Source organism: Pleurodeles waltl, chromosome 8, assembly GCF_031143425.1.
Source record: "Pleurodeles waltl isolate 20211129_DDA chromosome 8, aPleWal1.hap1.20221129, whole genome shotgun sequence".
Taxonomy (NCBI): Eukaryota; Metazoa; Chordata; class Amphibia; order Caudata; family Salamandridae; genus Pleurodeles; species Pleurodeles waltl.
Genome location: NC_090447.1, coordinates 569,808,193 through 569,825,469, shown reverse-complemented (window position 1 = coordinate 569,825,469; position 17,277 = coordinate 569,808,193). Strand labels below are relative to the sequence as shown.

The 17,277-nt window shown below is 45.9% G+C and overlaps 1 protein-coding gene across 1 annotated transcript in view; it reads left to right on the top strand.

The window, feature by feature from the left end:
- Positions 1 to 17,277, top strand: part of LOC138249540 (steryl-sulfatase-like) — a 711,979-nt gene that overhangs the window by 23,725 nt on the left and 670,977 nt on the right. Inside the window, exon 2 of the mRNA XM_069203489.1 lies at positions 15,603 to 15,758. Within this exon, the coding sequence (XP_069059590.1) occupies positions 15,607 to 15,758 (152 nt within the window). The 5' untranslated portion in view covers positions 15,603 to 15,606. The remainder of the gene's footprint in view (positions 1 to 15,602; positions 15,759 to 17,277) is intronic.

The window sequence follows — 17,277 nt, the reverse complement described above, 5'->3', positions numbered from 1 at the left end:
TTGTGCACTACAACAACATTCCTTTGACATTTGCCTACTGCAAAGGCAGAAATGAGTATAAGTATTGGACCCAAAATTCCAGACTTCTAGATCAAAAGGAGACTCTGCAAAGGAGAAGAACTGAAGTGTTGTGAGGAGGAGTAGTGCCCCTTTGCTGTGTGTGCTTTGCTGCGTTTACCTGCAGTTACTGCTTCTACTTTGGGGAGGATAAAGACTAGACTTTTGCTGTGTATCCAAGGGCTTGGACTGAGCTTGCTTCCTGTTAAGAAGTCTTAGGGACATCAACAACTACACCTGCCATTCTCTGGGTTCTCATGCTTAGGACCCAGACTTGCCAGAGGTACCCACTCCAGTTCCTGGGCCCTCGGAGATAAAATCTGGCATGAAACAAGAAGAGACAGGACATCGACTCTGGATGGCTCCAGAACCAGTGCAGCTACCCAACTCCGTGCCGCTGTCTGCACCCGAAGTCATGGTCCCCGCTGAAGTGCAATTACCGCAACCCACACCACAGGCCTGACGCTAGTGCAGCACCTCTGAAGTCCCGCAACATTGTGAGTTCCGAGTACTGTGCCATTGACGTCCATGACACCCGACTTCGCTGCAGCACTAGCCCAGTTGTGTGTCCACGACCTAGTGAGGTTGCCCACATCATGTCTTGACCCGCTGAACTTATCGACCCTGCTGGATCGTAAGGAACCGATGCCTCGCCACCTCACCTCCGCAGTCTCCTGAAGGAACCAATGCCTCACCTCCCCTGCATAACAGTAAGGAACCGACGCCTCACCTTCCCTGCATAACAGTAAGGAACCAACGCCTCACCTCATGCATAGAAGTACGGAACCAACACTACACCGGCTACAGTGACGCCTCACCTACTTGACTCTGTGCCACATCTTTGACTCTGCCTCGTTTCTAAGGTACTGCATGGGATCCGGGAAACTCGGTGACCTGCACCACACTTGCTTGTGAGTGGTTTCGGACTGTGGGGAACGACTCGATCATGACACAATGATAGCACCAGTTGGAATTAGTGTGTTTCTAAGCGCTTTATTGGGATTTAATCTTTTACAATTCATATCTGTGCTTGTGTATGTTGGGTTTTTGTCGTTTTGGTCTTGTTTTACTTAGATAAATCTAGGCTATTTTTCTAAACTGGTGTGGCGTCCATTGGTAGTGTTTTCACTGTGTTACTGTGTGTGGGTACAAATACTTAATGCATAGCATCTGAGATAAACCTGACTGCTCATGCCAAGCTACCAATGGGGTGAGCAGGGGTTATCTTAGGAGTGTGACTCTCTTACCCTGACTAGAGTGAGGGTCCCTACTTGGACAGGGTGTAAAGTAACTGCCAACTAGAGTCCCCATTTGTAATAGCCGGGATCTCATCATAAGGCTATCTGACCTTGTGAAGCTCTCTTGGTCACATCCTGCTGCCTTGCCCAATGAAGGTAAAAACTTCAGACCGGGTCAAACCTGATATCAGTATTCAACTAGCTCTCAATTGTACTTGGCCTTGAATAGTGTCAAGTTTCTGGTCCAGAGCAACCCGTTGACAGCAGTTGATGCTTATCACTTTTTGGAGCTATTGTTATGTAAAACTTAAAAAATCTCTGGATTCCTTCATTGTTTTTCATCTTCATTTTATTAATTAAATATATTCTATTGTTATAAATTGTCTTGGGAGTTTTCTAGTGTTATGTTTTGACTTATAGACTTTTGGTACTGCATAAATATTTTATATTGCATCTAAGTTAAGCATGTCTGCTGTGTCTCATAGTTGAGGGGGTTGGGCTCAGATTTATTTAGTGACTTTAGCGGTTCATCCTGACAGGGCTTATTACCCCCCTTAACTAACACCTCAATTTCTTACAGTCACACCTCCTGGTTATTGCAGATGAATCCAACTTGGTCGCTGTTAGTCAGCCACAGGAGCAAGTACTCCAGGCGCATTGCTAGAATTTTGGTCTAAACATTAGCATCTGTGTTAAGAAGAGCATTGGGTCTGTAAGATGCGCAGAGTACTGGGACTTTACCAGGTTTAAGGATTAATGCAATCTGAGATTTGCACATCTTGGGGGTCAGTCCCTCTATGGGTGTTAACGAGTTGAACATGGTGAACATGTTGTTGCTCAGGAGGGGAAAGAAATGTTTGTAGAACTCTAGCGGCAAGCCATCTGGGCCAGGTGCTTTCCCAGGTGGCTTGTCATTCACTGCTAGTCCTCGACCTGCTACATCTATGGGAACTTCAAGCGCTTCTCTATGGGCCGGGGAGAGGCTGTGGTACAGCACAGTTATTGATAACATCTGCAAGGCTCCCATCTCCTTTGTGATATAGCCCTTGGTAACATTTATGGAAGGCCTTCTGTTTCTCATGTCCTCTCATTTCCCAGGAACCATCTTCCTTTTTGATTTCCACTGTATGTGCCTGGACTTGTTGAAGGTGGACTCCCTTCACCAGTAAAGTTCCCACCTGCGCATCCTTGTTATAGAAGAGCTCTATCATTTTCAGTAGGGATCTCTCTGCTCTGTTTAGTTCATGACCCCTGTTTATAGTCAAATTGTCTTCGGGTTATCTCGCTTGCCTTTTGTTTGTCCTGTTGTTCCAGAGAACTAATCTTTGTTGTAAGCTTATATTTAATCACCGTGGTCTCCATCTTGTGCACAATTTCAGTAGCTATGATCACTCTGTGAATCGTCCCTTTTAATGTATCCCAAATTGTGTGCAGCCACAGCTTAGGGAGTAAGTTCATAGCAAAATATTCCCTAATTTCTGCCTCTACGTTAGACCTATCGACAGGGTCCTCTAGAGTGTACAGTTTCATGTACCACCTGCAGTCCCCAGTGATAGGCTGCCAGTTTCCCTCTGGTAATTTCAATATCGACATGGTCTGAAATAGATATTTACAATATGAATGCTGATTCCAGTTAGTGCATTAAGGTGTGTTTGATAAACAAATAATCTGTTCTGGAATATGTGATATGTTCGTAAGAGTAGAAGGAAAAGTCCTTTATGTCTGGGTTCAGGTAGTGCCATGCTTCCACAAGTCCCAATTTTGAAGTCTTTTGTTTGAAGTGCTCTGACATCACTCTTATGCCTGTATATGTGTACTTACTTCTATCCCTGTCAGGGTCCCATGCTAGAATGAAGTTGCCTCCTACTATTACATTTTCTTTTGACCCTAACTGGTCATTAAGAGTTTTGTGCAGAAAGGACTCCTAAGCGTTATTTAGTCCATATATGCTTAGAAGTGTCAAATGGAAACCATGCTGATATATTGTGACCCTGACGAATTGCCTCTTGCACCCCCTATTAATGTATATGTTATCAGCACCAAAGTGTGAAATACATAGTATGGTCACCCCAGCTGATTTACTTTCAGCTGAAGCCCAATATTGTCTGTTAAGCCATGTTGTTGGTGTTGCATGTGCGCTTTATTGTTCTTTATTAGATAAGTGTTGTGAGATGCTTGCGTTCTTACTTGTTAAATAGCTGCAGATCTGATGCCTTTTATTTGGTGAGTCTAAAGAGATACTTTTTAGCAGTCATGTACTCTCAGTGATTGGAAGATGTTAAAAATTCTTGCTGAAGCTCACACCCCAAGGGAACCTCTGCTCTACGGTGTATTCCAAGGTCCACTCACCACCCCACTAACAGAAGGTAAATTTAAAAAGGACAAGTGCGGCATCCCTAGCTAGTATGTCCAGGTGTGAAACATTTGTAGCCCATTGTGAGGATATATCCTCAGTGGGTAGGGACACAGTGGAGAGGAGAGTCACAGAAAGGCAACCTCGCTATAGCATCACAAGTGCCATTGTGTCCTATATGGCACTTTTCTGTGTAACCACTCCCCTTGGCCCAGCTGAGATCTCCTTTCTAGTAGATGTTGGTAACAGGTATCATTCAGGGGCAAGGTCCGGCTTGCCCCCAAACCACATTTTCAGTTCAGTGGTTAAGTTCCCCTCGACTGTGAACAGTTTGCCAGTCCAGGTGGAGTCCCGGCTTCCTGAGGCGACTGTTTAATTGACTCTTGGATCATCAGTGTTACCAAGAGTGATCGGACTTCGATCAAAGAATCTATAAAATGCTGTTTCTTTTTTGTAGGAAGCTGGCTCTGTACATACTGTATCAAAATGAGATATAGTGTGCACAGAGTCCAGGGGTTCCCCAGAGGCCTAACAGAAGCTAAAGTAAATAATACTAATGCTCTCTTTTGTGGTAGTGTGGTCGGTCAGTTAGGCTTATTGGAGAGTAGTGCAAAGCATTTGTTGTACACACACAGGCAATAGAAGAAGCACACACTCAATGACAACTCCAGACCAATGGGTTTTATATAGCAAACATATATTTTCTTAATTTATTTCTAAAACTACACGATTCAAGTTGCAGGTAAGTACTTCAATAGGGTTGTATTTCACACATACACCAAAAGCACTTTGTTTGAGATCAATAAGCTATAAAAAATTTGAAATATTGGCAATTATCTGTTTTAAAAGGTTTTCAGAAACAGTTCCTGGGGGGAAGAAAAGTTAGCACGGTTTACAGGTAAGTACTTGACTTACAGTTCCAGTCTCCAGAGGTTAGGAAACCCACAGGTTGGGGTTCAAGTTAACTCCAAACACACACCACCAGCAACACGGGGCCAGCCTGGTGCAGAGGTCAAATTTGAGGCAAAACTAACATTGGCTCCTATGGAGAATGGGGGCACTCGGTTTCAGATCTGCAGGGAGGTAAGATTCCCTCTGTCGGCTTCATCATGGAGGGGTGGGGAGGTCAACCCAGGGTGGGCACTCGCTCAGAATCACCTGGGGATCCTCGCTAGCTGGTTGGGCCACCTGGACACACACCGTGGGTGTCTGGTGCAGAGTGGTCAGGACTCACTCATTCGGAGTGAGGCTGGCATGCTTGGTTGTTGTTTCTTCTTGGACAGGGCCACTGTTCACAGAAGTTCTTGGTCTTTTTAGGTGCAGGGCAGTACTCTGGAGCTTCGCAGAGGTCGCTGGTCCCGCTGGATGCGATGCTGTTCTTGTGGAGGTTCTTTGAAGCAGGAGACAAGTCGGTATGGGGCCAAGTCAGTTGTCATCTTCATTCTTCTCAGCTGGGGGTTTCAACTATGCAGTCCTTCTTCTTCTTGTCAGGTCACCAGGAATCTGGTGAGCTGGTTTCAGGGAGGCCCTTGAATCCTAGATTTAGGGACGTTTCAGGGGGCAGTGAGCAGTAGCCAACGGATACTGTCCCTGAGGATGGCTACACCCTCCTTGTGCCCACTCCCTTTGGGGAGGGGGCACAAACCTAATCCTATTTGTCCCTGTCCTCTGAACCAAGATGGAGGATTCTGCATGGAGGGGGTCACCTCAGCTCTGAACACCTTAGGGGGGGTCCTAGCTGGGGTGGTTACTTCTCTCTGTTTTCTCTAATTTTCATGCCGGACTTGCTGCCAGAAGTGGGGGATTTTTACAGGTTGCGGGCAGCTGCACTAGCTGGAGTGTCCTGGGACACTGTAACCCAAGGCTTGAGCCTTTGAGGCTCACTGCCAGGTGTTACAGTTCCTGCAGGGGGGAGGTGTGAAACACCTCCACCCAGGCCAGGTTTTGTTTCTGACCACAAAGTGCACAAAGGCTCTCACTCCATGTGGTCAGAAACTTGTCTGAAAGTGGCAGGCTGGCACAGACTGGTCAGTCCTGCACTGGCAGTTTGGCTAACATACAGGGGGCATCTCTAAGATGCCCTCTAGGTGCATTTTTCAATTAATCCCACACTAGCATCAGTGGGGGTTTATTGTGCTGAGAAGTTTGATATCAAACTTCCCAGTTTTCAGTGAAGCCATTATGGAACTCTGGAGTTCATAATGACAAACTCCCAGACATATACTCAGTATGACTACACTGCACTTACAAGGTCTACGAATGAACATAGACACTATATGGGCATATTGCTCATACAGCTATGCCCTCACCTGTGGTATAGTGCGCCCTGTGTTAGGGCTGGAAGGCCTGCTAGAGGGGTGTCTTACCTATGCCACAGGCAGTGGTTTGTGGGAATGGTACCAACAGAGGGGTGCCATTTTGACTTTGCCTTTTTCTCCCCACCAGCACACACAAGCTGCAAAGGCAGTGTACATGTGCTTGGTGAGCGGTCCCCTAAGGTGGCATAATACATGCTGCAACCCTTGGGGACCTTCTCTGGCCACAGGGCCCTTGGTTCCATGGGTATATTTTACAAGGGAATTACCTTGGTGCCAGGGTGTACCAATTCTGGAAACAAAGGTACAGATTTTGGGAAAGAACACTGGTGCTAGTGCCTGGTTAGCAGGATCCCAGTACACTTTCAATCAAAGTTGGCATTAACACTAGGCAAAAAGTGGGGGGTAGCCACGCCAATAGTGACAATTTCCTACACTCTGCCAATGAAAATAAGGCTGAAAGTGTGGTCCAATTGGTATCTGGGGTGGTGATGTTCACATAAAAAGTCTGTTATAGGTTAAAAGTTTTTGTTTCTGCATCATGATTGATGAGAGGTCCTGAAACTGTTTAATCGGACAGTTATCTTTTCTCTCTGACGAGCTTCATTGGGGCTTCTTGCTCCTTGAAGATGTGCATTCTTGTGATGATATCTGCTGAGGTGTTTGAATGAAGTGTGGTTGCTTCTACTCTAAGAGCGGGGTCAAACGTGATGGGGGGTGCATTTGCATCCCTATGTAAGCACTACTGTAGGTAACGGGTAAAGCTCAGGATATTGTTTTCCCCCAGTTTGTTGGCAATTCCTCTGATGCAGATTTTGTTGTGCTGACCTTTGCTTTCAAGCTCTTCTTGCTTTATTGCTGATATACAGTATTTTCCTCTAATGCTTGGCCCCTGTGCCAGAGAAACTCTTGAACATCTGTGCGTGCACCAGCACTAAGTTGTAGAAAATCCACTTTAGTGCTAAGTTCATTGATTTTCCCACATATTTCTTGTAAACAGATCTTGAATTCAGTTTTGATAGAGATGATTTTGGTGCAAATCTTGCCCAGGAACTGTTCAATATAATCCTGTGAGATCAGAGCGGTCTACCCTCTCTAAGCTCAGGTGGGCTGCTTCCGACCTGTTCGATGCTTCCCTTATGAGATGTCTGTGACCATATGCCTGCTGCCAAGATTGCACAGTGCTTGCCCCACACCAGCCTGAAGCTTATACTTAGTAAGACCCAAAGCATCTGGCACTAAGGGGAAGAGGAGCAGAAAGGCTACAACCAACCTACTGGTTAAAGCGCTAAAGCACTGATCACAATTGGAGGCATGCTTGAGCCTGAGAGGGCCTAGAGGCCTGAGACGGAATTGTGAACTGCAAAGGTACAGTACAGTTGCCAAGAGCAAATACCCACCCTGGGAAAGATACAGGACGAAGCTAGGCCAACTCTAGGAAGAGGGCAGGGAGCCCCTTCTTGGCCCCTCTCAGTGGATGTCTCAGGATAGGTCCCCTTATTGACCCCTCTGAGAGAGGTAACCAATCTGTGTTCCAGAAACTGTGGATGCAGACTAGAGTGGCTTCTATGTCATAAAGTAGGTGGAGGTGCCATCTGCTCCACGCTGAGTTTTCTATTCCAACTTGATGACCCCCCAGCTGAGTGGTCTTGTGTTTGAGGGTGGAGCCTACCTCCTCTGTGCCCTGAGATCACCTGATGGAATAACTCGTAGTGCCCTGCTGGTCATCCAGAGCCCGAAACCCCAGTCAACGCCTCTGCATTGTCACTACTTCTCAGCTGCTTGTTGATGAAAGGGGCCAGGCCTTGATAGCTTAGTGTAGCTAACTGTGTCTCCTCCAAAGCCTCTGTTGCTACTGGGATCTATCCTGTTGTGGAGTCTGCTACTGGCTCAACCCCAGATGTTTGGGTGATGGGGCAATACTTCATCTGTAAAAGCCCATGGGGTATGTTTAAGCTCTAAAACAAAGATGCCGACATGGTGAGACTGGGACACAAAATTAGTCCAGGCACCAAAATAAAAGTGGCCCCCATTTGCAAATCAGATAACTAAGACAGTGGCAATATCTCTGAAATCAACAGCAAAAACTGGCCATATGTCGACAATTTTTTTTAAAAAGTCCTGCACGCTGATCTTTCAGACCAGCCCATCGGGCACTGCCTGATTGCCTGATAGGCCAGTTCAACCCTGGTTGCAGACCACCAAAGGATATGGAGCAACAGACTTATGCTAATGAGTTGGGAGGCCAAGAGTCAGTCCGGCAGGTCAACTGGGCCTGAACATCACTGTTGCATCTTGTGTTAGGACATTTTCCCATTAGCCCCAGGCTAAGGGGAACTCTTCAGCAGGAGGTCTAGGCAAGGCTTTTGGCATCTGTTACTAGGCCCCCACATTGCTATCCTCACAAAGGGATCCATTCAGAAACTTGGCAGTGACAGGCATCTTCTTCAGAGGGAAACGCTGGTTTGCCACTGCCCCTTTGTGCTCTCGGCTTGTTGCCCTTGCAGCTTTGCAAAATGACAGTCATGGCTATTAAAGGGGTGCAACTGATGAAGGTCAGACGCTGTAAAGGATAAAAATCATCTCAGCATCCGCGCCAGAAACATGGTTCCTGATGAGCTGATGGCTGTCTGAGTCGTGGTCAGCCACAATGGCGCTGAGTGGGCGATGAGTGCCCCACCCAGCACCTAGCACCCTTGGAGCTATAGTGCTATGGTATTGGGGCTGAGACCAATACCATAGCACTGTTCCTGCTAGGCTGACCTGCAGGAACATTTTAATACAATATTCCCACTGGTCAGCCCACTGGGAACATCGTAATACGATGTGGGGTGAGGCTGCCGGGTTGACGGTCGCCTCATCCCAACAAGTTTGGTGGTCAGCTTCTCTATCCAGCAAATTCGTAATGAGCCCCTTAGACTGCAGTAGTCCGGGAAAGATTATTCCTGAATCACCTTTAGTTGGATTTGAAGTTTGAAAATGGAAGGTAATGATTATGGCAGTGGTCCGCAAAAAGGGTGGGTCTTGAAACCTTCTAACTTCATCAATGATAATTTGTCTTGGGTCCTTCCTTCATCGTAGTTTATAGAGTGGGTTCAGACTTTTGACCCTCTTGTTGATCTGTATATCAGCGGATGTCCATCCCTCACAAGTTTGGATCAGACAGATCTCTTATTGCTAGCAGGTGTAGTATTATTCTAATGGCTATCTGCAGCCGGAGCAGGGAGTTTGTAGTAGCTCTAATGCCTAATCTAACCCAGAAAAAAATTATGCTGGTGAGCGATCAACTTCTAATATAGTTGACCTGTGTCCATTACACTACTTTCTAAAATAGTTCTAGGAAATGCCTTGATGCCCTGACTGTCAAGTATTATTCTTGTGTGGTTTGGTTCTGTACCCTATCCACAGGTGTCAGGACTTCCTGTTTATACGTTATATCAAGAGAAAATGGGCTATTTTTTTTATAATAAAATGACAGTGGAATTTGAAAATAAGTCACTTGGTGTGCAATGTCAAAACTCAGACATTCCATGCTGATTTCTGAACTTGGGTACCAAAAAAACAGTAGCCTCCATATGTTCTTGACGTCATAGTTGTCTGATGAGATTAAAACTTACTACATTTCTGAAGAAAAAAAAAAACGTAGTGACATACCCCAAAGCCCCTTGTACAATAGTCTGTAAATCCTATATAATTTTGATCAATGTTAATATTCTCCACCTAAACGTGGACTTTTTGCACTAAATTGCTCCAAATTTTCTGGGAAGAACTTTAAATGCTCTTGTAAAGGGGTCTTCTTATCCTTCTAGTTCAGAACAGTGGTTATGCCCTTAATTGCAAGAAGTTGACAGTTTGGCCCAACATGTGCCAAATACTCATTGGAGTGGAACTTCTTAATGCTCCTGCATGGTATGTGGGGTTGTTAAAAAAACTGTATTCTTTATATTGCACTTTATGTCACAATTTTGCCATATTTAAGCTTTGTTAATAACCTATCACTTTATTTGATTTGGCTAATTAAACTGAAACCAATGTATTAACCTTTAAGGGTCAAAATTAGTTTTGCTGTTCCACAATTCACTTTCATTAACTGCAGGTCACACAATACCAGTAATGAGCGTTTGACTCACTGAGTCATCTTTGTAGGTTTACATTTCTTTATGCATACATTGAGGCATCTCTTGTATCTGAAGCGAACTGTCTGCAGTTGGAGTGTAATAAACAGATAAGGGGAACAGCATAAGAGTTTAAAGCAAAATGGGGGTGTAAGAATTTATCTTGCCTACGACACTAAGGGCCTCCTTATAAGTGTGGCGGTCTTCGGACTGCCACACTCGCGGTGGAGGTCAGACTGTCACATTAAAACCCTGGCAGTCAGACTGCCAGGGAACCGCCAGCACCACCAGGATCCATTATCCCGGCAGCCTGGTGGTAGCGGAGATCGTAATCCACCAGGGCTGCTCTGCATGCAGCTCTGCCCTGAGGATTGCGACCTTGTTCTCTGCCAGTCTTTTCATGGCAGTAACACCACCATGAAAAAGCTGGCAGAGAACAGGTGCAGGGGGCCACAGGGGGGCCCATGCAGTTAGCATGGGCAGTGCAGGAGCCCCCCTGCCCAGCACCGTCGCAATGTGCAGACAGTGAACATTGCGATGGTGCTGGTGCACCCTGTGGGCTAAAGCATTGCCACCGGCTCGATTATGAGCTGGAGACAATGCTGTAGACTGTTACCTGCTAGGCCAGCAGCAGAAACTGAGGTTTCTGCCCACCGACCTAGCAGGAAACTCTTAATTACTTAATTACTCCGGTGGGGTGGACGCCACAAAGGCTCTGTCGGGAGTTTGGCAGATGGGCTTTCCCGTCGACCAAGCTCTTAATTAGGCACTACGGGCCAGATGTAGGTAGGAAAAAAATAGCGAGTCAGAAATTGCGAGTCTTTGCGACTTGCAATTTCCGACTCGCAAACAGGTATCCAGCAAGAAGAAGCGACTTCATTTTGCGACTCGCAAATGAAGTCGCACCGCAGAATGCGAGTCCGCTGTTTGCGAGGCCGCTTTTTGCGACCTCGCTAAAAACGAACACGCAAATTGCAAGTGGGTGTCGCAAATTGCGACTGTGCCGCAAATTGCATGCAGGTGTAGCAGAACACTCTGGAAAACACTTCCTGGCTCTTGATGATGACATCACAGCCAGGAAGTTTACTAATACACCTGGGAGGAGGGAGGACCACACCCATTTCCAACTGCTGAACAGCCAACAGGAGGAACAGCAGCAACAATGGAGGAATCAGCCAGAAAGAGGAAGATCAAATTTTCTGAAAAAGAACTGGAGGTGCTGACGGATGAATGCTGCCAGCACCATGATCAACTCTTTGGAAGAGCAGACCTCAGTGTGCCTGAGCTGGAGAAAAGGAGGATTTGGATGGAAATCAAGGAGAAGGTGAATTCAATGGGGGTGAGCCACAGGGGCATTGATGAGCTTAAAAAAAGATGGTATGACCTGCACTCCAGGACTAAGGAGAGGGTGGCAGAGCGCCTCCGGGAGATGAGGGGCACTGGAAGAGGCCCATCTACCGTACCACCACCCACACCCATGGAGGAAAGAGTGCAAGAGACCCTGGAGCCAGAGGCAGTGTCTGGAATAGGAGAGCTGGACACGTCAGCGCCAGGACCATCAACCAGTGAGTACCATGAAACATGCATGTACACCCATATCTGCCATACCCCCACCCACCTAGTACACAGCAGCATGCACAACCAAAATAGCTCCATTTCAGAGTAGCAACCACCAGAATGGTGCATTATGGGCAATGTAGTCCAGTAGGCAGCTGATAGGCAACAGTTTATTAGGAAGCATACAACAGATGGTAGATACTGACAGTGTGTTCCCTATGTCCCACAGGTCTCCCATAAGACACCACCACCAGCCACACCGTCCAGGGGTCATAGGTCAGCCACCAGGCAGCACAGGACCCAGGAGCAGCCACCACAGGGACCTGCACCACCCGACCACAGTCCCCTCCAGATGCACCAGTGGCCATAGTGGAGATAGACCCAGCACCCGGTCCCAGCCACAGTGCCAGCCAACAGGACACAGATGCACCACCGCGTCGCAGGCGACGTGTTCTTGTCCCTGCAGTGTCACAGGGAGATGTAGGGGATGCCTCCATGTCAGCCGCCAAGGCTGCACTCATCGAAGGGCAGCCCCTGCAGACAAGGCAAATGAGACTGATTTCAGGGGCCATGCGGCGAATGGAGAGGAATCAGACAACAGGGCTGGCACAGGTCCACACAGAGCTACAACACCTGAAGAGTAATGTAGGTGACCTTGCGCTCTCCATCAGGCAACTAGTGGCTGAACTTGTCACGGAGAGAGAGGGTGCAAGGCGCCTTGACCGCCAACTAATCCACCGACTAGACCGCATGGCTGCCTCCATCGTCCACCTGGCTGTAAATACCACAGGGCTGTCATGCCGCACAGTCAGCCTACAGGTCGACATGGGCCACTTTGCCAGTGATGTGGCTCGCAGCCTTGGACGCATATGCCACGCTGTGGGCATGATGGAGGCACGTCTGGTGGCTAGGGGCGCGGCAGACATGCCGCAAGACAGTGAGGAGGGCTCTACTATAAGTAGTGCATCTGCCACAGACACCAGGGTCTTGCGTATTGGAAGTGCATGGCAGGGATCTGCAGACGCTCCAGGCACCAGCCATGCTGGGCGTCCCAGGCGTAGGATGTGAGCTACGCACTGACAAACAATGGAGGCACATGAGGTTAATGTGTCCTCATAGCAGGTGGACTTTTACAGCCCCTGATCAATAGTTTTTTGGTTCACTTCATTAAAGTTCTTGTTTGTTCCACTTCACACCTGGGCTCTTTGTGTGTGACATTCGTGTGTGTGGTGACAGTTACCACGTACCTTCAAAAGTATTGGTTTGCAATGTGGTCCCGCCTCTGTCTGCCTTGATTTGAAATGCTTCTATCTCCATGATGGCGATGTGGTAGCTCTTGCTCGTCATCCTCCGAATCTGGGTCTTCTGAGGTGAGATGTAGCCCACGTCTGGTGGCAATGTTGTGCAGTATAGCGCATGCGCCAACGATCTTCAATGCTGTTATTGGGGCATACTGGAGGGCACCTCCACTTCTGTGGAGGCATCTGAATCTTGCCTTCAACAGTCCAAAGGTCCTCTCTATAATATTTCGGGTCCTTCTATGTGCACTGTTGTATCGCCTCTCTGTCTCATTGCTGGGTGTTAAGTACGGGGTAAGTATCCATGGTCGTAGTGCATATGCACTGTCACCTGTTAGGCAAAAATGAACAATGTTAGCTGGTCATGGATGGGTTCCACATTGACCTGTGTGTATGTTTGCAAGGTGTATTCAGCTATACCTAGGAGATATCCGTCTCCAAACTCCCCACGTTCTAGGCGTTGGTGTATCCCACTGTGCCTGAAAATGTAGGAGTCATGTGTACTCCCTGGAAATTTGGCCACCATGTCAGTTATAACATAATGGGCGTCACATACTACCTGGATGTTCAGTGAGTGGGTACACTTCAGGTTGCGGAACAGATATTCCAGATTTGCAGGAGGGCATATTTGTATATGTGTCCCGTCTACACACCCTATTACATGCGGGAAGTTGGCAATCCTGTAGAATTCCAACTTGGTGCTGTTGATTTCTGCCTCATTCCTGGGTAGGTATATGTATCTGGACATGTGTGTGAGTATGGCATCTAGGAATGCTCTGAAGAACCGTGAGAGTGCACTTTGAGATACCCCACCTGCCACTGCAATGACCCCCTGATAGCTACCCGAGGCCAAGAGGTGCAGTGAGCATTGCACTTGCACATGTGTGGGGATGGCGCTGCCGCGCACAGTCTGGCATTGAAGCTGCGGATTGAGTAGATCTATTAATTCTAATATTGCTGCACTGCTGAGTCTGTATTTATCATATATCTCCTCCTCAGTTTGTTGGAAAAGTGTATGTCTGGTTCTGTATATCTTCTCCTGTCTCTGGCTCCTCCTCCTCATCTGCTGTGCGGCGTGGGCTCTCCTCCTCCTTGCTATCACATATATCTCCGCCATATTGAGTAACCCAGGTGCCTTCTGGGTCTCCTTTCATACTTTGGTTCTGGTTACCACCTGCTCTGAGTTAGTGGTAAATTGGAAGTGCAAAATGGGCTTTTTGCGACTAGTCGCAATTTGCGAGTGGCTATTTCATATGGTTTGCGACTCGCAAATTGCAACTTCCTATTTGCGGGTCGCACAATGGGGTCGCAATTTATGCGAGTCGGTAATGGCTCGCGGCGCAATTTGCGATTCAGAAATGGGGTTTTTGCATCCCATCTCCGATTTTGCGGGGTCGCAAATTGCGATTCGGGCCATTTGCGACTCGCAAAATTTTGCTACATCTGGCCCTAAATGCATTATAAAAGCCAAGAATTGGAATTTAGGTTTTAAAATTTTAGGATAAATTGTCAAAGGTTGCAGTGAATCAAAATAAGAAAGCGGCTCGACTCTCACTGGTTGCCGAAAAAATATGCCCTTTCCGGAGAGCGCCGCATGTGGAAAGTCTGGGATCTGCCTCCACCTTTTTCCTAGAGTTGGCAGTAGGACCAAGAAAAGGCAACTATTTGGCATATTGTGGCACATATTTTGATAATATTACTTATTTATTTAGTAATTTTATGCATGAGCAAAGATTTCATGTCATTAGTGCTAGTTTTACAAGAAAACACAGAAATAAGCAACTGAAAGATGACTAGTTCACCTCTGCAAGGGGATTTCCGCAGCGCAGGAGGGTATGTTGCAATGTTTTTAGAAACTTCGGATCTGTTTGAGTTTGAAACTTTTTGTTTTTGTTGCTAATAGCGGCAAAATATGCAGCAAATGATCGATTATGTGGCAAAATTTGCCAACTAATAACTATGTGAAAAAGAAGTGATGGCAGAACGCATAATTCCTGTGGCCCTCATTATTTGTCAGAAACATACGCGGGGGCTTTTGGCGAGAACGGACACTGTGGTCAGGTGTTGGCTGCTGTCCCAGGTTATACCACATCCCTTCGACCCAGCACAACAAATGGCCGCAGATAGTCCCAGAGAAAAAACCTCAAAACAGAAGTGGGCGAGGCTTTTCTACTGAGAAAACATGCACCAACTAAGTACAAAAACTATTGTCTAATTCAAAAAAACACCTTTAGCAAAACCCTCGTCGCACTGGTATTCTATTTCATCAATATACATGTTAATAAGAATGCAGTATTTGCGCACGAATAACCTATTGGCAACTATCACATTAAGAAAGCATTTTTTTCAAAGAACAAAAAAGAGAATTACAGAACTGGCGACCTGATTCTTCTGATCATTAGAAATAAATTATTTACCAAGGACTTTAAAGGAATGCAGATGTGGTGTTGCTCGCCTTCCATACTGTATATAAAAAATGAAATATGTACCGAAATGTGATGTTTGTGTTCCTTAACTTAAGACATTTATAATTTAGCCATTACAGAAGCAAAACGTTTTTTTCATCTTTTTTTCTCTACCTTGTTTATGAACATGAATCATAGTACTGAGAAAAATGTTTTTCTTCCCATAATCAAACTGCATTTATCACTTTATATGTTTTTCTCCAGGGACATGATGCATATTGCAGTTATGATGTTGGGCTTGACCTACGTGGCAGTGCAGAGTACAAATAGCTACAAATCGACAAGGCCTAATTTTGTTTTAATTATGGTGGATGACCTCGGCGTTGGAGATCTTGGGTGCTTTGGAAATAGCACAATGAGGTGAGGTATTTTTCCTGTCTCTTTTAAGTTAGTATTAATTGCTTCCAGGAACACAATGTCTCCACATCAAACAGCTTTAGCTGGACTGGAATAACAAAACAACACTTGTCTTTCTGTTCAATGGCGGAAATTAACGGGAATGTATTTTAAAAAAAATAACTTTCAGTAAAATACATTTTGAGGGGTTTTAACAAAGATAGTCTGTATTGGCTCCCAAAATCGTCGAAATTGTTTATATGAATACTGTTGAAAACGATGCAGCATTATGTTAGCCTTGAAGTTCTATTTCTTAACATTTTTGGTTACTACTGCAGATGTGGAACATCAACCTATTTATCTCCTAACATGGTGGCCGTGTGGTTTCAATGCTTATATACTAAAGTGTGCCGTGAATAGGGTACCAGGCGAGAATTCTACATGACCAGGCATAATTCGATAACTAGCATTGGGAAAGCCAATAGGTCTTGCTTATGGAAGAGCTATTGGCTTTGTCAATTTTTAGTTTAGGCATGCTGTGCAACACTGGGCTCCTGCAAAGCATGACAAAAACACATTGGCAAAACCAATAGGTCTCGTTAAGGTGAGACTTACTGGCTTTGCAAATACTTGTCTTACTTCTAGTGAGTACTGCCTTTTTGTCTCGCCAGAAGTCTTACAGCTTCAAGAAGTGACAGCATTTTGGAGTTCAGCTTTAATTATTACACACAACCTACGGTCTTCGTTTCATCTTTTCCATCTGACCATTCTACATACACATTTCTGTGCCACCTGAGAGTGAGTCTCTCCCCAAATTGTTAGACCGGCGACAACGAGTGGGATCTCCAGAGGAAAGGAGAGGATGTGATATGGGGTTTACAGCCAGAGCTGCCGACTTTGAAACTGGGGAACAAAGTTCGAGGCTCAACCAGGGGTGTAACTTTGGGGTGTTATACCCCCTTAATACATTTATTTTCTGGTAAACAGTTGGGTACAAGTGCTTTCAGTCGAGTATGGTGAGGTGTCTTGTCAGATTTGAACTAGGAATGTTTACATTAACACAGACACACATGCACATACTCTCTCCCTTTCTCTGTATTGAAAGTCTTCAAAATGATGGTAAGTTTACAACATACTGTATTTCCCCTCACTAAGTACCCCTAACAATCTGCATTTCTCTCCCTTTCCATTCCCCTTAAACCTCCTTTCATGCACCCTTCCCTCATATACTGTATTTTAACTGTATCTGTCAGTGTTGGAAAACTCACACTCCTCCCAGTCCTACTGACCAAGCTACACCCTTGGCTCAACATATTGGAATTCCAGGCAAATCACTTAATATCCCTATGCACGTCCCCTTGTGTATTTTAACTGTTGATCGTGCAAAGTGCTCAAATAACTTTGGGTCCAGTTAGTGCTATATTTGTTTAAAAAAACAGAGATGGAGGGTTATAGGAGGGCCATGCTTTGCTCCAAAGAAAGGTAATGATCTTTGTTTCTTTTACTCGGCGCCTCGAGACACTCCAGAAATAAATAAACCACT